At 34.6% G+C, this 24914-nt stretch overlaps 3 protein-coding genes, 1 long non-coding RNA gene and 1 other non-coding gene across 6 annotated transcripts; 4 read left to right on the forward strand and 1 right to left on the reverse strand.

Annotated features, from left to right (window-relative positions):
- Positions 1 to 237: 237 nt before the first annotated feature.
- On the forward strand, positions 238 to 3191 carry LOC108209078 (trimethyltridecatetraene synthase). The gene is made up of 2 exons (XM_017379807.2): positions 238 to 1270; positions 2410 to 3191. Exons 1-2 carry the CDS (start codon positions 365 to 367, stop codon positions 3034 to 3036), a joined length of 1533 nt encoding a protein of 510 aa, XP_017235296.1. The 5' UTR covers positions 238 to 364; the 3' UTR covers positions 3037 to 3191.
- A 2691-nt stretch (positions 3192 to 5882) lies between these two features.
- Positions 5883 to 6662, forward strand: LOC108208653 (uncharacterized). Its single transcript, XR_001804366.2, has 2 exons — positions 5883 to 6008; positions 6457 to 6662. It is a non-coding gene; the product is annotated as an uncharacterized LOC108208653 (long non-coding RNA).
- Positions 6663 to 6839: 177 nt separating this feature from the next.
- On the forward strand, positions 6840 to 6912 carry TRNAR-UCU (transfer RNA arginine (anticodon UCU)). Its single transcript has one exon. It is a non-coding gene; the product is annotated as a tRNA-Arg (tRNA).
- A 967-nt stretch (positions 6913 to 7879) lies between these two features.
- On the reverse strand, positions 7880 to 17228 carry LOC108210090 (protein REBELOTE). Its single transcript, XM_017381349.2, has 14 exons — positions 17108 to 17228; positions 16860 to 16982; positions 16165 to 16225; positions 15802 to 15901; positions 15581 to 15632; positions 15370 to 15464; positions 13576 to 13641; positions 11426 to 11956; positions 10777 to 11079; positions 10354 to 10677; positions 10007 to 10213; positions 9699 to 9788; positions 9503 to 9600; positions 7880 to 8228 (listed from the first exon to the last, which is right to left on the reverse strand). Exons 2-14 carry the CDS (start codon positions 16963 to 16965, stop codon positions 8081 to 8083), a joined length of 2181 nt encoding a protein of 726 aa, XP_017236838.1. The 5' UTR covers positions 16966 to 16982; positions 17108 to 17228; the 3' UTR covers positions 7880 to 8080.
- Positions 17229 to 19805: 2577 nt separating this feature from the next.
- LOC108205896 (protein IQ-DOMAIN 3) lies at positions 19806 to 23632 on the forward strand. Of its 2 annotated transcripts, none has more exons than XM_017376017.2 (6): positions 19806 to 19963; positions 20923 to 21013; positions 21125 to 21445; positions 21777 to 22004; positions 22222 to 22341; positions 22695 to 23632. In XM_017376017.2, the coding sequence occupies exons 2-6, from the start codon at positions 20939 to 20941 to the stop codon at positions 23385 to 23387; spliced, it is 1437 nt and encodes a 478-aa protein (XP_017231506.1). In that variant the 5' UTR covers positions 19806 to 19963; positions 20923 to 20938; the 3' UTR covers positions 23388 to 23632. The 2 variants fall into 2 exon arrangements, with proteins under 2 accessions (XP_017231506.1, XP_063943644.1); XM_064087574.1 differs by lacking the exon at positions 19806 to 19963 and adding an exon at positions 20021 to 20130.
- Positions 23633 to 24914: the final 1282 nt, after the last annotated feature.

The following is a 24914-nucleotide window of genomic DNA, read 5'->3' on the forward strand; positions in this document are numbered from 1 at the left end:
ATATTAACGTGAATCACTACTTAATTAAGTAGAATATATGTCTTGCACGCTGCAACAATTCATATAATTAATTCACAGATATCAATTCATCCAACAACCGTTTTATATTTTCTTTTAAACTGTACATGTCATACACAACGTAGCTAGTCAACTTTCTTTCAATCTTTTAGTTTGTATATTTCTCTGAGTACGTAGCCTTATTTTATGAAGTCGAATCTTATAGTTATGAATTGTCACGTATAAATGAACAACCACTCTCAACTGACACTACAGGAAAACAGGTCATAACCGACCGAAGAAAACACATCACAAGCAGTATATAACACTTCCCAGCACCCAACTAGCTAGCTAGTGTAACTAATTAATGGAGGCCATAATTTTCGTAGCATTTTTCTTAGCAACCCTAGCTTTTTTCCTCCTTCCAAACTATCTCCGGCGCTGGAAACTTAAGTTGCCTCCGGGACCGAAACCGTGGCCGATCATCGGAAACCTACATTTAATAGGAACCTTACCTCACTGCTCGTTCCACGATTTGTCCCAAAAATATGGTCCCATAATGCAACTATATTTTGGTTCCTCACCTGTTGTCATTCTCTCCTCTCCAAAAATGGCCGAGATCATGCTTAAAGAAAACGATGTGTTGTTCGCCTTAAGGCCTAAGACGGCTGCTGGAAAGTACACGACCTACAATTACTCCGACATGACATGGTCATCGTACGGTCCTTACTGGGCACAGCTTCGCAAAATATGTCTCATGGAGATTTTTAGCGCGAAGAGGTTAGATGCATTTCAATATATTCGTGTCGAAGAAATGCATAAACTTGTGAAATCTCTTTATAAGTCATCAGGGACACCTGTATTGTTGAAAGATGATTTGATGAAGCTTACTTTTAATGTAATTGGACGGATTGTATTGGGGAAAAGTTACTTGGATGATGAGGTGGACGATTCGGTGATAAAGCCCGAGGAGTTCAAGTTTATGTTTGAAGAGCTTTTTGTTCTCAACGGGGTGTATAATATCGGGGATTTTATTCCATGGCTAGGGGTTTTTGATTTGCAAGGTTATGTGAAGAGAATGAAAGATGTAAGCAAGAAGTTGGATAAGTTTTTGGAGATTGTAATTGATCAACATAATGAAGTTAGAAAAAAGAGTGACGTTAATGCTGAGGATTATGTTGCTAAAGATATGGTGGATGTATTGCTGCAGTTGGCTGATGATGAAGATGTTCAAGTTAAGCTTCACAGAGATGGTGTTAAGGCTTTCACTCAGGTACAATTTTACAACCATCTTATCTTTCATTCAAAGAGTTAACATAAAATACGGTGTTGAGCACTACTCTTTACACCTAGGTTTTATGTGGCTTGATTAGGGAGAATCTTCGACCACAGTTTAGTAAGGTTTTCTGAATATATAATTAAAAATGGGATTTTTAGTAACTAGCTAGTACATTATATTGAATGACAAATCCTATAATAATTATTATATATAGCTTAGTACGTCATATAGCTAATCTGTTGGAAATGCTCTTGGAATTGTTAGAATTCAGGATGGAATTTGCATAATTCAATTTCCTTTCACTCCCTATATTCTCATTTCTCAACCAACAATTCGGACACTAGGGTTCCAGAACTGGCAGCTGGTAATCCACTTCTAAATTCAAAAATGGATTTCCTTTTATAATTAATACCGAGAGTTTAAAGGTGTACTGATAACTTAACCTTTAATAATTTATCTGTATATCTAATAGTGTTGATCAGATATATACACTCTACAAATAATCACAGACCTGATAGGAAGTACAGCTAGCTAGAGCTATCCTGTGAGGTTCCACTATGTACATTTTGTCGTATGTCGATTTAGACTAATTACAATATTTGGATGCAGAGATTTTGAGGATGATTATATTGAACAAGGGAGCAATCAACTTGTAATTTATTTCTGTTTTCTTGAATTTAACTTCAGGGACCCTTATTCCTTTTTGGGACGTCCCAAAAAGAATGAACCTACAATACTTACTATTTTTGAACACTACTTTTCACTATTACACCCACTACTTTCTTCCACTATCTCTTTTCAATAATAATATAAACACTATTACACCCACTATCTTCCTTCACTATCTCAAATCTATTAATAAATATTGGTAGGTCCCACCACTTTACCCACTTTTCAACTAAACTTACTACATTTTTCTTAATCTCCGTGAAAGTCAAACCAGCTCACTCTTTTTGGGACGGAGGGAGTATAATTTTGAGCTCCGGTCAGTGTCAGTACTATACTACTACATTATCTCCACCGAGAAACCTGCTTGAATTTTTAAAAACTGATAATAATTATAAGTAGCAGGTAGAAATATAATTGGTAACCGAGTAATCACGACTTAATTAAAATGTTAATATATGTTACAGGACCTATTAGCCGGTGGAACTGAAAGCTCTGCAACTAGTATAGAATGGGGACTTTCGGAAATGTTGAAAAATCCAAACACATTTGAAATGGCATCCGAAGAACTGGATAGAATCATTGGAAAAGAAAGATGGGTAGAGGAAAAAGATATTCAAAACCTCCCCTACATTGAAGCAATTTCAAAAGAAATCTTACGGCTGCACCCTGTGGCACCGCTATTAGTACCCCATATGGCTAGCCAAAACTGTAAAATTTCTGGTTATGACGTTCTTGAAGGAACCATAGTGTTGGTGAATACATGGACTATTGCAAGAGACCCGACAGTTTGGAGTGATCCGTATGAGTTTCGGCCTGAGAGGTTCATGGGGGTTGATATTGATGTTAAGGGAAGAGATTTTAGGATTCTTCCATTTGGATCGGGTCGGAGGAGGTGCCCGGGTTATAGTCTAGGCCTTAAGTTGATACAATTGAACTTGGCCAATCTTCTGCATGGGTTTACATGGAAATTGCCGGAGAATATGACGGTGGAGGAGTTGAATATGGAGGAGTCTTTTGGACTCTCTGTTCCGAGAAAGGTTCCTCTTGTTGCTGTTGCTGAGCCTAGACTTCCGTCTCATCTTTATGCTTAAAAGTTGCTCCATCTTGTGCTAAATGCTTGAATTAACGTACTTGTTACATTAATGTGTGAAGTTTCTGTTTTGAAATTTCTGTAAGAAATTGTTTTCTTATTTGTCACTGTACTGTGTTAAATTATAAAGAGGTTGCAGAAATTTTGCCATGAAAATTATCAGTGTGAACCATTTTGGCTCCAAGTGCATGAATAGTAATGTGAGCTAATGGTATTGATTTTCTTAAAATAACAAAATGATCCTTTTGGAAGCAAAAGAACACGTCGAGGGTGGTTTGGTTCGAGAGGAGTTATGGGATTGAAATCATATATCGGATAAGAATTAAAGTGGTATGAGGTTCAAGTATCATTTTCTAAATAAGTGTAATTGGCCACAATTCTGGTTCAAGTGTGATTTACAACTTCATATAAACAGACACATATCAGTTCATCTAACCACCATTTCATACTATTTTTTATTGTGAATTTTGCATATAACTTTGTTTAATCTTCATAATTTATATATTTCTCGACTAGTTTAATTCATTAAGAGGCCCTATAGGCTATAGATGAACATCCAGCTGTCTTAACTTTATTCTTGCACCAAACAAAAATTACAATTGTGGTACAATTTTACAACCATCCTATTTTTCATTCAAAGTTAAAAAATATATCATGGTAAGCTAATCACGTAATCTGAACTTGTTTAAAAAGCTAATTTATGTTACAGGACATACTATCCGATGGAACTGAGCTTCAACAACTATTGAATGGGGACTTTCAGAACTTACCCTACGTAGAAGCACTTTCAAAAGAAATTTTATGTTTGCACCCTGTGGCACCACTATTAGTACCTCGTATAGTCGTATGGCTAGGCCTTAAGTAGACACAACTGAACTTGGCCAATCTTCTGCATGGCATCACATGGAAATTGGCAGAGAATATGAAGGTCGAGGAGCTGAATATGGAGGAAACTTTTGGACTCTCTGTTTCGAGAAAGGTTCCTCTTGTTGTTGTGGCTCAGACTAGACTCTCGTCTCATCTGTATGCTTAAAACATTGATTCGTCTTGTATGCCGAACATGAAAGTTAATTGGAGCAATATTGAGGCGAAGAGCACTCCTGAATATTGCAACGGAATTTAATAACAAAAATATATCCGTCATTAATTTCTTACAGAATAACAATTAATGACCGGTGACAGGAGACTAACAACAATGGTTTGCCAACAATTTGTCGATGATAATTAATCAACGGTTCACCGTCGCTTGCGAAAACTCAAGCGCAGTCGTCTGGAGAAAAATTGTTGACGGAATAAAATTTTATGGGCCGCAAAAAGATCGAACCAAGTTTTTGAAAATTGCCTCTAATCCAATCAAATTCTTAGTTTTTTCAAAAATCGGGTCAAGTCTCGAACTCCGAATTCAAAAATAAACGGAAATACATTAACATAAATACAACTTAAATAATGAACAAGTCCATCACATACACATGAAAAATCATGATCTGTTAGTTCAATTGATAATATACTTATACTTATAAACTGAACTAAAATTTTCTTATAAACTGAACTAAAATTTTCATAATTGTCTAAATTCTCGATATGGAACCAGGATATTACGGATAATGGCCCTGAGTTTAACGGAAACTGGGAATAATAATTTGTGTCAAACAAGCCTCTCATCAGAGTTCATGTAGATCAATATACCCCCAGAATATCACAGTGGAGAGAATAATTTCTTGACCCTCCGTTCTTTCTGGTGACTAAATTAACTTGTTTGGCAACTATGATAAACTTCTGAAATTATAGTTTATCCACAAAATCTGATTCTTCGAGGCCGAGGGTAAGCTTCCTAGAAGTGGAGATTGCTTTTACAACTAGACATTAATTATGAGATGGTCAATAACAAACTGGTACTTGCATAGTTTGTCAATAAAATGGAAAATTTAGCACGGGAGGACTATTCTAGCAAATAAGCAAGGATGACTAACGGTTTAATTTGTAAGATATTTAAGTTTAAATTCATATTATCAAATTCAAATCGAATCCAAATTTAATCAAATTTTAAGAATCGAACGATTAAACTGTGCTGCTTTGTTGTTTGCATGTCTTCAACAACAATACGAATTTAAATCTTCAACAACAATACGAACCTAATTTACGAGTTTGGAATTGTGTTCGGATTTATCTCAAACTCGAATTCCAAAAAATAAGTAGCATTGTTGTAATATTATTTATGATTTTTTCAAATTCAAATCTTATTTAATTAAAATTTAAATAACAATAATTATAAAGCATTAAACAGTAGTTAATAATTTCTAAATACCAATCTTCATTCTATAAAACCTTCATTTTTACCCGGTGCGCATCCGAAGAGTAGCGACTGTGGATTCCTACATTATAAAAAAAATCTTCATTTTTAAAATAAATTCAATTAATTAAACAAAAAGGATACCATAACCCACGAATGTATGTATATATTTTAAATAAAATTAATCATAATTAAAATTTTAAAAATATTATGTCTCTGTGTGTGTATTAGTATATACACATAATTTTTTCGGATTTGAGGTTTGAACATGATTTAAAAAGAATTTTGAATTTAGATCGGGAGTTCGAAATACCTAATATTCAGATTGAAAACCAAGCTCTTTCCAATTTAAAAAATAAATTTAAATCCAAATTATTGTTACATAATTTAAGGTCCGCATAAAAAACGCGGGGTTTAAGATATTACAACACCCGGCAAGACCGTTGGTAACAACATATTCTGCAACTTTTCATGTTTCAAGAAGTAGTCGAACACGTTTTCCAGATCGATAGTTGTAGATGCGTATATAAGCGCTCAGTATTAGCTCTAGTAAGACAATACAACACACACACACACCAATTAAAAACCAGATATGGGCTTTTTGGGTATGGTCAAAATTACTTTATCAATCTTAATGATTATTTTTATCATGCAGTTAGCTTTTTATAATCTTGAAGTTCCTGGTATGTTTCTCTCCATTCTTTCAGAGTTCTAATAACATTATCTGATGATCGGTTACAATATACACTTTCTATATTTTTTATATGATTAAATGTTAAAATTTTGTGTACCGCACTGAAAGACAATGGGGTGTTTGACCGGGTTTAAAAGTCCGATTTCTGGATTTATGAGTTAAAATCACTTATTTGTATAATTAATATAAGAATTCAAGAAATACTTATATAAAAAACTGAGAATACTTAGTTTTTGTTTCGTTTCATGACTTCTACTTCTTTTCGAAACATTTTAGTCACTTATAAGTGTTGATTTGCTTCTAATTTCTATTTCATTTTTTTATTTTAAGCAAGAAATACTAATTTTAAACTCACTCAAACGCCCCCTGTCGGCTAGACGGCGATGTGAGAAATAAAAGTTTGTGTTATATTATTGAGTTTGATTTTGTAAATGCAGATGGGAGGGTCAAAATGTCTTTACCATATAGGCTGGCGGGAGCCCAAAGGCCACCACCACCTCCAGCTGCCGCCCTGGCCCCAGAGATGCGATGATATAAAATATTCTATTGTAATTTGCAAAAATGTATCACATTTGTATTTCCTCATTCTATATATCATGGTGCGTGATGAATAAAAGACCTTGTGCAAAAATTTAAGTGAAAATTATCAATGAATAAGAAGAAACCGTGTGGAGCGTTGTTGTCTGGCTTGATAGTTGTTGATACAAGGGCATTGTTAAAATTTGTCATTCTTTGCACTGCAGAATGGTTCCTGTTTTGTTTTTAATTGGATCCTTCTCCCGGCAACAAGTTCCAAGTACATTGTGTCTACTTTCGAATTGCACCCATGGCCTAATGGATAAGGCGTCTGACTTCTAATCAGGCGATTGTGGGTTCGAGTCCCACTGGGTGTGCATTTTTTATTTTTATTTTTGCAATGAAAAAAATAGGCACATCGTGCGGTTGCATAGGTCAGCTGCTGACTCTGAATGACTGAATCTATTGGTAAAACATAAGTGTTTGGATATGTTAGTGAAAAAGGTGAGAAGCAGAAGAAAAAAGCTTGGACTTCTAGCTTCTCAATTACTGCTTAAAGAAGCGATTTGCTTTTTTTCCCAGCGACATTCTTACTTCTCCATTGCACTTCCACTTAAAAGAAGCCACTGCTTCTCTAATCCAAACATCTCCGAATTCATCCCTTGGACAGGGGTCTTTATTTTGCCAGGTTATGTCAAGAGAACGAATGATGTTAGCAGAAAGTTTGATAAGTTTCTGGAGCTTGTGATTGATGAACATAATTTAGTTTGAAAATTGTGCAATACTCCATTGTTAATGCCAAGGATTATGTTGCTAATGACATTCTGGATGTTCTATTGTAGTTGGCTGATGATCAAGATGTTCAAATTACTTGCAAGTTACAACTACTCTGTTTTTATTACCACACTTGTTACAAATCACTATAAACATAAAGTCATTAATTTAGACTATTTTAAAAAATAGTTTATTTAAACAGGCTCCAATCAACTTAACGTAGTCCAACAGCTTCCCTTCGAAAATCGATCTGAAATGGAACTGGCAATCTGGTAATTTGTTCTTACAGACTTGTAACATAGCTTAGTAAGAGCACTTCAGAAGCTGCCATCAAACAGCAGTGGAGGATATCATCATTTTTATCGTATTAGATGATACCAACATCATTTTTATTGCAGAAAAATAAAGTTATTATCAATTTCAATAATAATATTACAAAATTTCTCAACATATCAATTGCTCCCACAGTACCACACGCCCTAACGGTCGTTGGTTGCTAAATGCGCACAACTTAACAACTAAAGGAAATAATGCAAGGATATGGCGTATCTAATAGGCAGACCCATACAGTTATACACAATTTAACGGTTGAGATGCATAAGAATATGTAAAGATAACTAAATTTTATCAGTAGCACAGACAACACATGAAAGAATGCAAAACATATATAAATGTCTAAACCGCGGATAGACCTAACTGGATGTCACCACCACTGATTCAAATGTCATCTCTATCTGATACATGGCTGACTCAAATACATGTATGACACCCTTATACTTTGGGGACCCTTTGTCGTTTCCTTTTAGAGTTGATTGTTCCAGCACTTCCGGATAGAACTTTTCCCCCGGATTCACCAATCAAATCATCTGACACGTCATTACCGGTTTGTCCTTTCTCTGACCTTTTCCGCTTTGGGAAACTACATATAGAATCATGAGTGTTACTTACCTTTAAATGAACTAAAATACAAAAAACGCCAGTATATTCATCTGTTACAGACTCAACCTACTCAAACTGTTTTATTGTTTGTATTAGTTTTACTATAAACCACACAGTTTAAAACACACTCAAACATAAATAACCAGTTTGATCAAGGTTGACTTGAAAGTATAGATAAGTACAACATATACTTAATTTTACCTTTTAAATAAAAAGGTACATTTTCTACCCACAAGTTAACTACAAGGAGACCCTAACATATACCATAAGCCACTACTAATTAAATATAAAATTTTATTTACTGCTTCCAGGCGCAAGTTTTTACCTGGGAAGGTTATACGTACTGATATTGTGTCTCAAGCACTTCGGTTTTATCATCTTTTGTTCTTATATTGATTACGATGCTTCAAATAATTAAACAATGCAAATTTGCTAAGCCATGCGACCATTGTTTTTTACATCAAATGTTAGCAGTGCCTATGGCCATATCTTATATCATCTAATAAATAAAATCTTCCACAGCAATACATTTATGTTTAAGAACTATATTCATAGATCCGTATATCCTAGGGGCGGCATATTAGATCAAACCCGACAACCCGACACGAATTCGATTCACAAAGTACAAATTCAGGTTGGAGTTTCTCATTACATATTATATTGAAAATTTTTTTTTTTTTTATATTATTAATAATGTATTTTCTTTATGAAATTAATAATATGTAATGAGAAACATTATTAATAATGTTATATATTCATTAAAATATTATAAATTTTATATATTTATTAAAAAATAAACATATTTCATATTATTTATGTATTATCTATATTTAAATTTAAATTAATAAATATTTTATTTTAATGTAATGCAAATTTAAAGAATTATAATGGTATTTAGTTATTATTGGACACGTTTCATATCGGACACTTCTAGCCGAATCCCAGTAACATAAGGGTCAGGTCGGGTTGGATAATTTAACACATTTAAATTTCATCAAATTTCTTATCCCGAGTAACCCGACCCAAACTCGACCAGATAGTCGATACCCAAAACTGTCAACCCTGATATATCCTCCATCAGATGTATCTTTTAAATGGTAGAACTGTCCCATATCTTGTTGTGTTGGACTTCATATCACAGATTTAAGAATGTTTCTGATACCACTAAGATACTATATACAAGCAACAATATTTAATTGACTGTGCAGATATATGGTGAATCAAATTAGAATAAATTATCCACGTGTTCCGCACCTTATTTCTTGAAACATGTGCAAATTCCTTGAGGCAGCCTTTTCCATGACACTTCTGTAATATTGAGTAAATGGACTGTTGAGGCTTCCCTTTTCCAGCTGCATAACAAGCACATCAAAGTTAGATAAGCCCCTTAGGTTTTAAGAAGCTACCATGATAAAAAGGTTAGGCAAGAGCTAGGGGTCAAAAACCAAACCTGAAGAAATGAATCAGCGTTTTGCTGATCATTAGGCGAGTAGGAAACTTCATCTCTTTTCTTTTGCACGAACTCAACATTTTGCTCAACCTGTACGGCAAATTAGAGATCTTCAATGTTACACTACATACATGACTTTCACCTTGCAAATTGCAATATCTCAATAGGATCCTAATCATACAACGTTATTCAATAGATATCCAGCTCACTGTACTTTGTTATACATTTCCTCTTAACATAATCAGGATGCCTCAGATAGAGAAAGACGCAATAGAACTTTTGACCAAAATTATAGAATGAAGACATGCCTGATCAATCAAGCGCTTTACGGAACGCTTCACACTTTCAACATTTGTTAACTCATAGAACTTTCGAAGTCGGATAAGTGGAATAGTTGCTAGATCTGGAAAGGATATATGGTAGCTCCATTGGGCAAAGTGCACTGAAAGCATCTCAATCACTAAGAAAACACATTCTACTTGAAAGCTATGAGATTTCAGCCACTGTTTTGGCAGCTGTAGCACAATTAAACTTAAACTTCAGTGAAACTAATTAATAAAGGTTGTAAAAAACAGAAATAGTCCTTGATCATAGGAGAAACAAAAAAAAAATCAAAAGTTCAGAGACAACATATTATAACTTGATCACTTCTGACCTTCAATGATGACGTAAGATTAATTGCTTTAACATTTTTACCACCTTCCTTGCCAGTATTATGTTCCAGTGTATCTAAAAGGAATGATGCAATGGGAATGAATACTCCACTAGAACGGGATAGGCTATTTAACCACTTGATGCACTTTACCCTCAAGGGGAAATATCTTGGACCGGGAAATAGGTAGGCCACTCCATTGACAAGCTGAATAGTTGTATACAGCAAAGACTTAAGATTATAATCCTCTACGTATGCAGTTATAAACGATACCCAGATATCGATGCAGTTCGCATACTGCCAACTGCATATACTTTTTATAGCTTCCTGTGCACAACATACACAAGAAAATTAATATATAAGCTAAAGGATCGGATATAATTCAACATTATCACAGATAAATAAATAAAAAGCCAAATTGTTTACCTCATTTTTTGTTTTTAGACCGTGTTGCAATATTTTGGCAAGTTGCTTAATAGACAATATTGCCATGGCACATGATTTCTGCACATCTACTGAGCAAAGCTCAATAAAAGAATTCTTTAGAAACTCTATATGTTGAATGTCAGCTATCTCTACAACTTTGCAGCGAGCAATGTATGCTTTATATGTTCTTGTCAAGCAGGTGTCCAGAAAACTAGAGCTAAACACAGCAGCTACATCCTTAATGATATGGAAAGAACATGATGATAGATCCCCACTTCCGGTTGCCCACAAGTGGACTGAAATCTGCCAAAAAAGAAAAAAAAAACATCTTAACCGAAAAAGCAATGCATGGCTGTAATATATTGCTTATGCTTTAGCTCTTTAACTTACAAGAAGACAATATTGAGTACTCAGATTATTTACGACACACATGTGACTATAATGTTTAGGAATCAGAGATTGCCATTATATATAAATACTTCCTTTTACTATGTGCAACAATCAACAATATTAAGGTCAACAATCTGACATTCATGTAGACCTGGATGTTTTTATTATCTAAAGATATTCAAAGCATTTAATATCAACAAAACTAGCATTATCAAATATATGCAATTATGTGCAAATATATCAGAACAAAATAAACTACCTTAATAAGTCTTTGCAGCAAAGATGGGAAGGCGGCAAAGAATATAGTAGAAGCTCTGAGTCGGGTTAAGGACAAAGCTAATATCTGTGAGTCAGTGACCTGATTTAACAGGAACAGTGTGCTCCTCAAATAAGACTTCACAAATGGTTTTATCTTTTTCCATTTAGAAGTATTCTTCAGTTCCAGTATCGTCTCTTTCTTCAAAGTTGTTGGTGATATCTTCAGCAACCCGCGAAATATATTATCGGCCTCTTGAAGCATAAAAATTATTACATTACAGAATGCTTCACTGTTTTGAATTCTATAGCACAAATCATCATCTGCGGGACCGCTTAATTCAGTTCCAAAATGGCATGCATCTCGATATGCATTTAATAAACTACTGAGAGCGGAATCGTTATGGTCTTCTTTAACTCGTTCAGACCAGGAACTAACTAATAAAGTACTCAATACTTTGCTCTTGTTTTTATCAGAATCATCTTCATCCAAAAGCTGTGATATATGATCATTTTCCTCATCTTCGTCAGAGTACTGTTACACATAAAAACAGACAGAATATGCCTTTAAAACTCATGTAGTCTGACAGAAAGTAGTGCAGTCCAGAATGCTAAAAAGTGTAATTACAATTCCTTCAAAATGCAAAACACAATTAATTGACAGGTTTGAACAAGTGATTGAACATAGCAAGAAAAACTAATATACTTGGTGTTGGGGGAAAAATGAGGTGAACTACAATCAGAAAGCAGAGCAGCACTAGTACATTCACAGTTGGTTTGTCATTATAAAGCAAAATCTCAAAAGGACTGATTTCGTCGTAAACGAAAACCCAGGTACCTCTGACAACAGAGACGAAGAGATTAAATTACAGGCATCTCCCACACTTTTGGAGACTTTCCAAAAGGCATATACCTCAGTGTAATACTGTAATGAACATACTTATTACATGGGACAGGATGCCCTCACATCTGACGTCCCTTCGAGCTCATCATCACATTGATGGCAACAAGGATCTAATTTACTGGTAAGAACATTCATTTGTACTCGACACCTATCAAAAGAAATTATATTACATGTATATCTATTAGCTGAAAATTTGTTCAAAAGGGTTCCATATACAACTGAAGCCTTAGAAGTTAAACAAATTGACTCAAGGTATATCATACTTGTCAAAGTGTAAAGTTGGGAGAAGGCCTAAACAACCTGTCTTGACAGATAGGAGGGTGAGGTGCTTGCAAAGAGTCCAACTTAGCATACTACGCCTTCAACAATATAGTATATATAGGCAAATATATTATATATAGAGATAAATATTATTCAAAAATAATTTCATCATTTTGATAATAGTAATAATATTAATAACGGTTTTTCTAGTGTGTGCCCATGGGCACATGCTAAGCACTAAAATCCATGAGTTTGGCTTACTCCTCTTTAGTAATAGTGGACCCCCCTGCATTTACAACAACCACACCACCAATCAAAACCCTCCAAACTCATGGATTTTAGTGCTTATCATGTGCCCATGGGCACACACTAGACAAACCGTATTAATAATATAAGATAATATCATCTGACAATTTTTATAATGACTTTTATTGTTAATTTATTGAGTTTCAGACGATCATTTACAATGTTTAAAGTTCATGAATGAGTTTGCTTAATATTATATTGGAAACAAATATAAAGCAAGTTTGAACTGTGCCAAAATTTTATATATATACAAATAAGCTCCTAATGGACACCCAGAATCTACAAGAGGTCACCTGGCCCCACTAAATCAAGGCAGTCTGGATGCCTACCTCAATTAAGTTATTCATACTTTTCACCTAGGCAACTCCTTGGCAAAGATATATGTTAAATATTTTCACTTAACAACAAATACAATCTATTTACGAATTTGCCATGAAATTGTGCACAACTTTGGCAGGACAGATGACTCATATACATCTAATACCAATACAACAAGATAGTACCCAAAATAGCAATTAACATTATCCTCTAATGTAAGTAGCTATAACCGGATGAGAATGTACATTTTCTAATTTTCCTCGCAAGCAAATGCATATATATCTAAGAATCAACAATATACAACATACTTTCCACTGATATTTTGATCACTGTATAGGTCATCTTATACTTGAAAAAGAACTTACCATCTCTTCCATTCTCGATACTTCTTTCTTTTTGTAGCTTCGTAAAAATTCCACAAATTCGGGATCCTGAAATTTTGTTTTGTAACTGGTTAATTGAATACATGTATATATCAGTGTGCATCAGTGTGTGTGTGTGCGCGCACTCGCACGTGTGGAGACAAGAATGTTTGTAAAAGATACTAAATTCAGGGATTGAACATCTGTGAACAAGCAATTATCCAACCGCTTGATAAAAAAATTGAGACTTAATAAACCTTGTATTAAAAAGGCCCATGACAAATATTAGTAATTGGATCCAAATTTGTGATTAGGATTCAAGGCCACAGAAATGTGAGAAATCATGCCACTATAAACAACTCAATCCCAGGAGGTCGAAGTTTGACATCTCAAGGCATAGCTTTAGATGCAACTTACAAGTACTAAAGATTGTACAACCTCGGCTTGATAAACGGATTTCAACAAAGCTACGAGTAAAATCAAATTCTAATAGTGAACATCTAGGCTTTCTTATGTCCTAAACACAGCCAAAAGTTCTTCTCCTATCCATAAATCTAGTTGTTATTCTGATACCAGGCTATCTTTAAAAAATATACAATAATAATTATTGATATAAAAGTGCCATAAGAACTCCTCGAGTCCTAACACAAGGCTAATATCCATCTAAAGCCCAAAAATAGAAAAGAAGCCTTCTTATCATTTCAATTGTCGCTGTATAGTTAAAAGTAATCGCTCATATTTCTCATAATAATAAATATATGTCTATTTGACTAACTTATAATCAATACGATCATTCCTCGTGCTTCATTTATTCAGCCAAATCTGCTACGTTTTGATCCTGTTGGTCCATCCTTCCATATCCACCCCTCTATCAAAAATTGCTGAACTTGTTGAACTCTTCCAACCCAAACCTTTCATGCTTCAGCAGCCAACACACATAATCCAGTAATGTTTCAAAAATCTTCCATCAAAGGAGTAACAAATCTATGATTGACATAACACACCAGAAGAACCCATGCTTCCATTATATATGTAATATACATATTAGAGTCCCACTTTTATAAATACAACCTTCCCATTACTAGACCTAAGCCTAGAGTCTTGACTACTAATGAGAAAGAAGATAGCATCACAGACTCTCCACAAGCACCAATGCCAACTACACAGCATTGTGTCGTTGACTAATTCATACAAAGAAAATATGTTTCCTAATTCTACTGAGTACATATACTAAGACCCAAATTTAGGAACGTAATCCAATTAAACAGATAAAAGTGAGGGGCCTTTCAGCAAGACACTAGTAAACTACATCTTACAAATAATGTATAACAAAGAACTTTTATATGCCGAACGCCTTAACCTATTACATAACCCTGAACGTCTGTGTGTCAATGATGCAGCCAACAAACAGACTGAAACAAGCAAAATTAATGCTACTTTGTGTACATCAATACATTGTTATAAAAACTCACCTTAAATGACGACGACAACACTAGTCACTTTTAAGTTAACTATTTTAACCATTACAATTTCCACATCAAACTTTTACTTAGAGCTCATGGAAGAAACTTATCTCTACCCCAAACTCTTCCCCCCTCGTATAATGCGTGCAGACACCTCAATTCTCAAGAATTAATCCTATCTCTTGTGATAAAAAAGTAAAGTAGAATCAATGAATCAAATCTAATAAGATTGATTTAACATTTTATAAGTTCTTATCTAATAACATGCAAGGATTACTTGACCAGATAGAAAAAGAATCACATTTATACTTTTAAGATCAGAAATATAAATCACCTTTTTCTTCAACCTATCTAACTTTTTCCTTTGCATAATAAGTTCCTCTTGCATTTTTCTATTGTTCGTTGACAAGGTACCAATATCATTGTTCCCTGCACATTTTACTTCATTCAATATTGTGTGAATTGGGGGGGGGGGGGGGGGGGGGGGGGGGGGGGGGGGAACGAATAATAAAGAAAACCCAAAGAGACAATAAAGGGCACAGAACCTTCAAACACGTGGGGAGTGTCACTTTCAGCGACATGCAAACAGCTGTTGTCCTGTGGAAGTAGTAACCCAGTTAAAAGAAAAACAGAAGCATCGAGCTGATTATCTAGTTAAATGCTATAATTCTCAAATCAAGGTCTCCTTGTTCTTTATTCTACAGAATCGCTGAGCACAAAAACAGTGTGGATAGACTAATTAACATATGATAGACAAATGTTTGACCTCTGATAAATATCCATCACTATCTGAAGCATCCATTTCAACATCACTGTCTGTAAATAATGCATCAAGGGAGGTGACTTCGATAGCTCTGTCATCAACACTGCAAAAAATAATTGCTAGAAGTTCAATAAAAAAATTCAATATATGGCTATTTATAATATAAGAGAATCGTGTAAACAGAATCTCATATTTACCAAAAAAAACCTATTTTGGGGTAATATTAGCAAGTTTACACCTAATAAAATATTTTCCAGGTACAAAAATAATATTTTTTTTATTCAGTCTAGTTCTCCAACTTCAAAGCCAGAAGCCATTAAATTAAGTAAAACCAGAAGCTGTAGCACATAACTGCCACCATTTTACCTTCCAGTGACAACAACAGCTGTCTTCTCCACCTCATTTTCACCCTTATCCTTTCCACCTTCTGCAGTAAATAATATGGCAATATAATCAACAAAAGATATTAAATTGAACATTCGTTAAAAATGTAGCAAACCACATAATGATAGCGCATAACAAACTCATCTCAAAATGTGGGAGCACAGAAAAATATATTTCTCAAGTGCAAAAATGGGTGTGTTTGGGTGAGCTTTTCCTTTCAAATTCAAGGGCTTATTTCTTTCAAAAATACATAATTTTATAAAATAAATTAAGATATAAATGTTTAGGAGTTGTTTTATATTCGTTATTTAACAAAAAATTACGGGCTTGTTTCAGTTTAAAAATACAGTCCGATATACTTTACTCCAGAAATAAGCTCTTAATTCTGGAAAATAAGATTAGCCAAATGGCCACATCATGACTAAAAACTCCCACCCCCCCCCCCCCCCCTCCCCCTTTCTCCCAAAAAAAAAAAGAGTATAACCATTATATACTCTCTCCTCTCTATAGCAGATTTTCACTCAAATGACAATATCAATTCCATACGAAATACATAACATAAACCCCCATATCCCTCTTACACTAAAACCCCAGATTAAAAAATCTCATCATTCTAATAATTGTTATTAACTTTATCATCATAATCAAAGAATGCACAAATTTACAAGAAAACTAACTAGAGGGTCTCTTTTTGAAGAAAGTCTTGGTCTTTCGCTGTTTCCGAAGAACAGATTGAAGATTCTTCTTTGCAAACTTCCTGGCTTTCTTTCCCAGCTTCCCCATTTTACACAATTTTCAGCCTGCCACAACAACAAAAGTACACACACGCTAAAAGATAAATATTCATATGTAAAATCATGAAATATTACAAATATATGTGTTGATGACTTAATGTATGTATGTATATTCAAGGGGCAAAACATACCTTCAAGTGCTGTTGGTTACAGAGCTATGGGGGGTACAATTATACAACGGAGTGTATATTCAGACAATTAACCTAGCTGGGAACATGTGTTGGGTGACTTGGGTCCGAGGTAGAAGTTGTTGGGTTTTCCGTTGGGCTTTTAATTTTTTGTTTTGATGACTTGGGCTATAACAGGTCTGTTATGAATCATAGGTTAACTGGCCTGGTAGAGAAATATAGATGGGCTTAAACTTCTTTTTATTTTCCCTTCTATATTGTTGACTTGGACCATTAACAGGTCTTAAATATAGACGAATCGTAGTTGAATAGGCCCGATCAGAATATGTACAGGTACCTCTGAGGAATTAGAGATGCGCAAAAAATCTGTTCGGGTCAGATCCAGATCGGGCAAAAAAAATCTGGATTTTTTCAAAATAGATCAAACCGGGGTTTTTTTAAAATCGGGTCGGGCCGGGCTTTTCTCGAAAATACTAGGAATGGTTTACTTATAAAAAACCCGGGTTTTTAAAAATCTGGATTTTATCCGGATTTTTTTGAAAATACTAGTCATGTTTTAGACCCTCGGATCGGACCAGACCGGGTTTATTTCGGATCGCGTTTTTCAGATTTTTTTTCCCCAAGCCGAATTTCAGATTTCAGGTTTTTTTGACATCTCTAGTTGGAATAAAAAAAAACATTTTGGGTTTCTTTCCTATTTCAATTCATGTTTCAATTTTTAATAAGAGAATATGAATCTCAAAGACGAACGGTATATAATATTACAGCATAGCGTCTTTTTGTTTTTTAAAAAAAGTATTATATTAACCCATTAGTTTAAGTAACTAATGAGATTAGGGATTTTCATATATAATGTTCTCAAGTACACCTACATATGATCATATATGTCATTTTAGATTACAATAAAAGAAAAGAAGAAGATTTTTAATACGAGATCTAAAAATATATTTATCAAATTACTCATATTTCAAAACACATAGAATATCACAACTATATTTATATTATCTATACATATATTTTATTTATTTATTGACACAGAGGAGATAAATTTCATTAATTTTGGAAATCGTTCACAAGTACATAATAAAATTCAAGGTGGACATCTCCCACCCTCCAACTACGATCAACAATGAAATTATTATACCTCCCTAGATAATGAGTTACATTGTTCGCTGAACGTTAACGAATCTAAACTCCACGTTTTTGTTACTCAAACTAAGACACTCGTTCACTACTCTTCCTAAATAAGACATACAAAGGAGTTCCGTATTGCCCGCACAACTTGTAAGCAGTCAAATTCAAGAACTACATCACTGTAGTCCTTCTCCTTCAACCAACTCAAAGTCTCCTAATGCTTAATGCCTTTGCCAAATCTGGGCTTAGATTACCTATTTTGCACTTTGACGCTAATTTTATTAGCCTCTCATCATGATCTCGAACAACAAAAGCATAGATATATAAGTCAAATTCTGTGAAGATGGCTGCATCAGTATTGATCTTAACACTATTAAGCGATGGAGGGTTTCAGTGTTCATCCCCATCTTCTTGAGTCACACACACACACACACACACACACACACACACACACACACACACACACACACACACACATATATATATATATATATATTATAAAGCGGTCAAAAAGTTTTGTGTTGAACACTTCTCCATTGGTTAGATTGTTGATTCCATCACTCCAACTAAATCTAAACTATGTTGATTTCGCAGTAAGTCATTCATGTTCTTCCATAATATCCAACCGACCATTATTATTTTCCCTGCGTTGTTGATCAAATACCAGTTGTAACCATTCCACAAAATAGTGTAAAATATCCATGCAACTAAGGTAGATTGAGCTGTGGCCAGGTAGACGCGCTAAAGGGGCATAACAACGCAGGATATTTTCATTAAAGTCATTGCACACTGGACATATCGTAGATATCTGCATCTGCTTCTGTCCAGGTAAATTTTTTGTTGGCAAACAGTTCGATGATGCTCTCCAAAGGAAGTTAGGTTATCATGAACAACCTCATTATTTGTAAGACATATAGCCTGCATTTGTTTAGGAGAAGCAGAAATTATTCTTAACTTCTGTTTTTCTTGACCCATTTATGTAAATAAATATGAGCATTTTTAAGTAATTGAGAATGTTAACTTTTCATTAAGAGTTTTCTACTTATTTTCCAAACACTTTGTTAGTTTATTTATTTTTCATTTTTAATCCACTTTTTACTTTAAACAAAAAGTTACTTTTTCTAAAACTGCCCTCGTACTCTGTGTATATCTTCCCTCTCCATCCAAACCCCACTTTAAACAGAATATAATAAATATATTTGAATATTTTTTTGCCATTGCGAGATATTATAAAATATATTTGATTTAATTTTATTAGATTTATCATTTTTCCCGCTGCGGATAATAGGTCCCGAGTTCGATTGTCCGGACCCAAATTATTAACCTCACTCGTGATAGACACCCTTGTTAGGAAAGTAATTAACCACACATAAAACCATGCACTAATTACAATTACAATTTCAGTTAATAAACAAATCCTAGAAACCAGAAAGACAGCAAGGTTGTCAGTTGTCCTTTACCTTCTCACACTACAAAAGATAGGGACAATCACAAGTTATGGACCCCACCCACCCCCACCTCTGCCGTACTCCTAAAGTTGCCGTTACCCATAAATTCTCTTAATCATTTATTCCAATAATACCCCTCCTATTCATCCTTCGTTGAACTCTTCTTTGTCTCTTTCTTTCTTTCTTTATCCCAATAACCTTTGATATTCCTTTGCTCATCCTCATTCTTAACAAAGATCCCAGTTTTTCAGAGATCTCTTAGTTTATCATTTAGCAGGTAATGTTTTTATTATATAATGTGAGTATTATTTATGTGTTTATTTGCATAAAGGTTGAAACTTGGTTATAAATAGTTGGATTCTGTGATCTGGGCACTTCTCATTTTGGTAAATGTACATGGGGGTTTTGAGTTTCTTGGGAAGATATTGAGTTTTTAACATCTGGGTATATGAAAGTTTGGAACTTTATCATTATATATTTGTTTTGTATATTCTTTTGTTTGTGTTTTTGCAAGAAATGTTGAAATTGGGTGTAACTAGGTTTGTAAATTATGGTTTTTGTGATCTGGGTACTTCTCATTTGGTAAATTTGAGACGGGTTTTGAATTTCTTGGATTATTTTTTTTGTCATGTTTTTTCTTAGAAGATATTGGAAGTTTGGAACTTTCTTTTATTTTAATTTTATTATATGTTTATTGATGCTTTTGTTTTGCTTTCATAAATGGATATGTTCACACTTGATCTATGTTCTCTATGACTGTGTATGAATGTATCTATGACAATTTGAGTTTTCAACATTGATGAGACTTAGTTTGTGAGGATTGTTTTTGGTAGTTGGGAACTTGTTTATTGTAAAGATCTTGTGGCAACATTTATAATAAGTGTGAGGAATAAGAGAATGGTTGTAAAGTTTCATGCTTTATTGATGAATTGGCCATAATGTTCAGTTATCATGTATTTGACAATTTAATTTATATTGACAGGACATTTCATGTAAAGATAGTTTCTGTTTCTTTTACCTTTTTTTTACTTCTAGATCTGCATTTTAAATTTAAATCTGTGAAACTTATCTTCAAGGTAATAAACATAGTCTCTGTGGAGCAATTAATGGAATTTATTGTTCATATCGATGTCGAATTAAGTGCAATGGTCCATAACATTTTTTACTGAATTTATTGCTGCATTGCTGTGATCTGGGCATCTAATTTATTAATCGCCCTCTTGTTTCTCTTTTTAGATGAATTGATAAGGAAATGGGGAAGAAAGGGAGTTGGCTTTCTGCAGTGAAGAAGGCTTTAAGTCCTGAACCCAAAGAAAAGAAAGATAAGGTCTGATAAAATGTTAGTGGCTTATTATTATTTCTACTATTCTTTGATTGTACTATACAGGAGCATAAGATGAAAGTGGAATATAACATGTTCTCTTTTGTGATTTAACAGAAACAGCATAAATCAAAGAAAAAGTGGTTTGGGAAAAATAAGAGTATAGATGCAGGATTCCCACAGCCAACAGAAACTGCAGCAGCAATCCCTGACCCTTCTCCTTCTGCAGAGGAGGTAAAGTTGACAGAAGCAGAGAATGAGCAAAGCAAGCATGCTTATTCTGTTGCCCTAGCCACTGCTGTGGCTGCAGAAGCAGCAGTAGCATCTGCCCAGGCTGCTGCAGAAGTTGTGCGGCTCACGAGCACAGCTCGCTACTCTGGTAAATCTAATGAAGAAACCGCAGCTATTAAAATCCAGACAGCATTTCGTGGACACTTGGTAAGAACTTGTAATATTTGGCAGTCTGTATCATATCTCGAGCGCATGTAGCCTACTTAGTATTAGTATTATATTAATCTTTTTTAGTAGACAATAAGTTATTTTGTTAAAGATTGCCATTTTAGCCACCATATATATCATAATTAAATGTATATCTGTCATGATATGGTTGTTTTACTTGGCTGATTTATTTATAAGTTAATTATTAATCTTTTCCGGTAGACAAAAGGGAATTTTTGTTGCAGAGTGCTGTTTTAGCCACAACATTTATCACAATGAAATGTATATCTGTCATATGATATAGTATTCTTACTGGGCTGATTGTTTGCAGGCAAGAAGAGCACTGCGGGCTTTAAGAGGGCTAGTAAGGTTGAAAACATTGATTCAAGGGCAATCTGTCAAACGACAAGCTACAACCACCTTAAGATGCATGCAGACTTTAGCTCGTGTGCAGTCCGAGATTCGAACAAGGAGGCTCAGAATGTCAGAGGAGAACCAGGCTCTGCAGAGGCAGCTCCTACAGAAACACGAAAAGGAAGTTGACAAATTGAGATCTCCTGTGAGTTCCCTTGCCGTAGTCCACATTCTTTAGATTTGCTTATGTTTGTGGGTCTTCCAGGGTCAGAAATTAAGTTCCTTTCATATTATTTTCTTCTTTTTCGGATCACTTCCATCACTTTTACGTTATATTTAATATAGGTGATGCATCAATCGTGGCTGTTCTACACATCTTATATATTGTCATCTGTTTAACTTATATTAATCCTGACAAACAGACCGGAGAGGATTGGAATGATAGTGCACAATCTAAGGAGCAAGTAGATGCAAACCTACAGCACAGGCAGGAGGCTGCTATAAGAAGGGAAAGAGCATTAGCTTATGCATACTCCCATCAGGTATCTGTCTCCTTTTTATTCTTTGCCAGAAGTTTAAACAGTTTTAAGTTTTAAGCATTACCATGCATGACTGGGTTTTTTTTTTGGACTTCTTAATAATTCTACATCGGTTCCTGGAAGCTAGAAACTTTGAAACTTATAACGTCATGGTGGATATATGCTTTTTCCTGTCACAATAGGATTTTGAAAAAATGCGACCATTTGTAACTCTGTTGTACTCAAGCTTCTAATTTACTCATTTCATGCTAGTTCACCACATAAGATCTTGAAAATGATGGAATTCATCTGAATATTCTTTTGAAATGGCAGTTGTTAAATTCTACTAACTAATTGCATATGATATCACTGAACAGCGAATGTTGAGGAACTCTTCAAAATCATCAAATCCAACATTTATGGACCCAAATAATCCTCACTGGGGATGGAGTTGGTTAGAGAGGTGGATGGCATCTCGACCGTGGGAAAGCAGAAGTGCAATTGACAGAGAACTTAACAGCGACCGTGCATCTGTAAACAGTGCAACGAGCCATGCCATTTCTGTTGGAGCTCGTCGTGATCTTAACTTTGGTAACAACCTACTCTCTCCAGCAGGTAAAAAGTTGAGTCGACCTCCAAGTCGCCAATCACCATCCACTCCCCCCTCCAAAGCACCGTCGTCGTCATCAGTTGGTGGGAAAATGAGGCCACCAAGCCCAAGGGGGAGTAATTGTGGTACGGAAGATGATTCAAGGAGCTTCCGTAGTGTTCAATCAGAAAGATGGCGAAGGCATAGTATTGCTGGTGGTTCATCAGCGGGAGACGACGAAAGCCTTGCGAGCTCACCTGCAGTTCCAAGTTACATGGAACCAACACAATCAGCCAAAGCTAGGTATAGACTACCAAGCCCCCTGGGAATGGAAAAGAACAGAACACCAGATAAGCAATCACCAGCAGCTACCGCAAAGAAGCGCCTCTCTTTTTCATCTTCTACAGTTGGTCCCAGGAGACATTCTGGCCCTCCTAGGATGGATTCAAGCTCTGTCAAGGACATCGCTATGGACCTTTAAGGCATAATTTGCAACGACAAGAAAAAAAATATAAATTTAGTTAGATAGCTACTCTTGATTATGGTGCAACTGGAGTGAATTACGTTTGGTATTGTTTTCTTTTACTTGTTTGACCACTGTCCATAGCAATGTAATTTATCATGAATGTTCTTGTAGAGACAATGGTTTGGGGTGGAATTAGTCATCTGTAAGCACTTCGATCATTTATATAATCATGTTCTGTTATATATGTCGTATTGCCTATCTTTCTTGGACTTTTCCATTACAATATTCGCAACAATTATATACATCTGCTTGGAACTCAGAAATATAGGTGTTACAAGAGTGATTTGCAATGCCAGATTCCTTCTCTCAATTAAAATGCAACTTAAGCTGTCAATTTTTATCGCTTATTTGCTGCCTCTGGAAACATATATATATATATATATATATATATATATATATATATATATATATATATTGATGTTATGTAGTTTAGTATCGATACCCGATCCAAAATCCGAAATTATATGCTGCACTCTCCTATGCTTGTAAAAACAAAGCAGTAACATATACTCTACTAATAAACACTGCAACTTGGCTTAGGTTTCATGAATTCCTTGTGGTACCAATTACCAACCCTCTGCATGGTCGGTGAAAAAGGTTATTATAACTTTATAAGATTGATGCAATTCACGTGAAAACACATGCCTGTACTAGAAGAGCAGCATGTAATGTAATGCAAGATTCCAGATCATGTCAAGGTAAAAGAATTTACAGTCAGTATACTGAATCATTACAGACAGATGCTTTACAGAAGCTGTGAATAAAATACTAATATAAACTAACTACTTGACTTGATTAACTACCTGCATTATAGTAAAAGTGTTTTTTAATCCCTGACAGAAAGTGTCTTACAAGTGATTATTTTTAGCTGAAAGCGATCTTGCAAATTACTCTTCCATTGTTTAAAAACTTCTCCTTTTCATGGTGCTTTGGTCTTTTTAGTTTAACTAGTAGAAGTTCCTTCCTGCTCACCTTTTTTTTATCCATTTATGTAAATAAATAAATATTTTTTAGATATCAAGAATGCTAACTTCGTTTTAAAAGTTTCTAATTATTTTTCAAAACAGTGAAATAAACACCTCACTTCCTGTGGATAAGAAATAATATACACATGCATATGAGTAACAGACTAAGGGCTCCATTTCGTATTGTTGTTGACCGTTTCGTACTGCTATCGTAGATACAAATAGATCAAAAACTGTTTAATAAATCTGATTTTAAAGAAACATGTACTTTCATACTTCGTCCGTCCCGATCAATCTATATAGTTTCCATCATTTCTATACCTTCCCAAAATAACAACTTTTTATAATATAAAACACTAGTACACCCACTACATTCTCCCATTATCTCCATTATATAATACTGTAATAAAAACACTATTACACCCACTACTTTACTAAACTATCTTAAATCTATTATTAAAAAATATGTGGGTCCTATCACTTTACCCACTTTTCATCTAACTTTACTCATTTATTA

Source organism: Daucus carota, chromosome 2 (genome assembly GCF_001625215.2).
Source record: "Daucus carota subsp. sativus chromosome 2, DH1 v3.0, whole genome shotgun sequence".
Lineage (NCBI taxonomy): Eukaryota > Viridiplantae > Streptophyta > Magnoliopsida > Apiales > Apiaceae > Daucus > Daucus carota.

Excerpts from the sequence above, each read along its gene's own strand:
- LOC108209078 (XM_017379807.2), top strand. The coding sequence starts at position 365 with ATGGAGGCCATAATTTTCGTAGCATTTTTCTTAGCAACCCTAGCTTTT. Across the intron at positions 1,271-2,409 it reads GTGTTAAGGCTTTCACTCAG|GACCTATTAGCCGGTGGAAC; the intron begins GTACAATTTTAC and ends TATATGTTACAG.
- LOC108210090 (XM_017381349.2), bottom strand. The coding sequence starts at position 16,965 with ATGGGGAAGCTGGGAAAGAAAGCCAGGAAGTTTGCAAAGAAGAATCTT. Across the intron at positions 13,642-15,369 it reads TAGATAGGTTGAAGAAAAAG|GATCCCGAATTTGTGGAATT; the intron begins GTGATTTATATT and ends ACAAAATTTCAG. Across the intron at positions 9,601-9,698 it reads ACGCTGATTCATTTCTTCAG|CTGGAAAAGGGAAGCCTCAA; the intron begins GTTTGGTTTTTG and ends CTTGTTATGCAG.
- LOC108205896 (XM_017376017.2), top strand. The coding sequence starts at position 20,939 with ATGGGGAAGAAAGGGAGTTGGCTTTCTGCAGTGAAGAAGGCTTTAAGT. Across the intron at positions 21,446-21,776 it reads CAGCATTTCGTGGACACTTG|GCAAGAAGAGCACTGCGGGC; the intron begins GTAAGAACTTGT and ends GATTGTTTGCAG. Across the intron at positions 22,005-22,221 it reads TTGACAAATTGAGATCTCCT|ACCGGAGAGGATTGGAATGA; the intron begins GTGAGTTCCCTT and ends CCTGACAAACAG.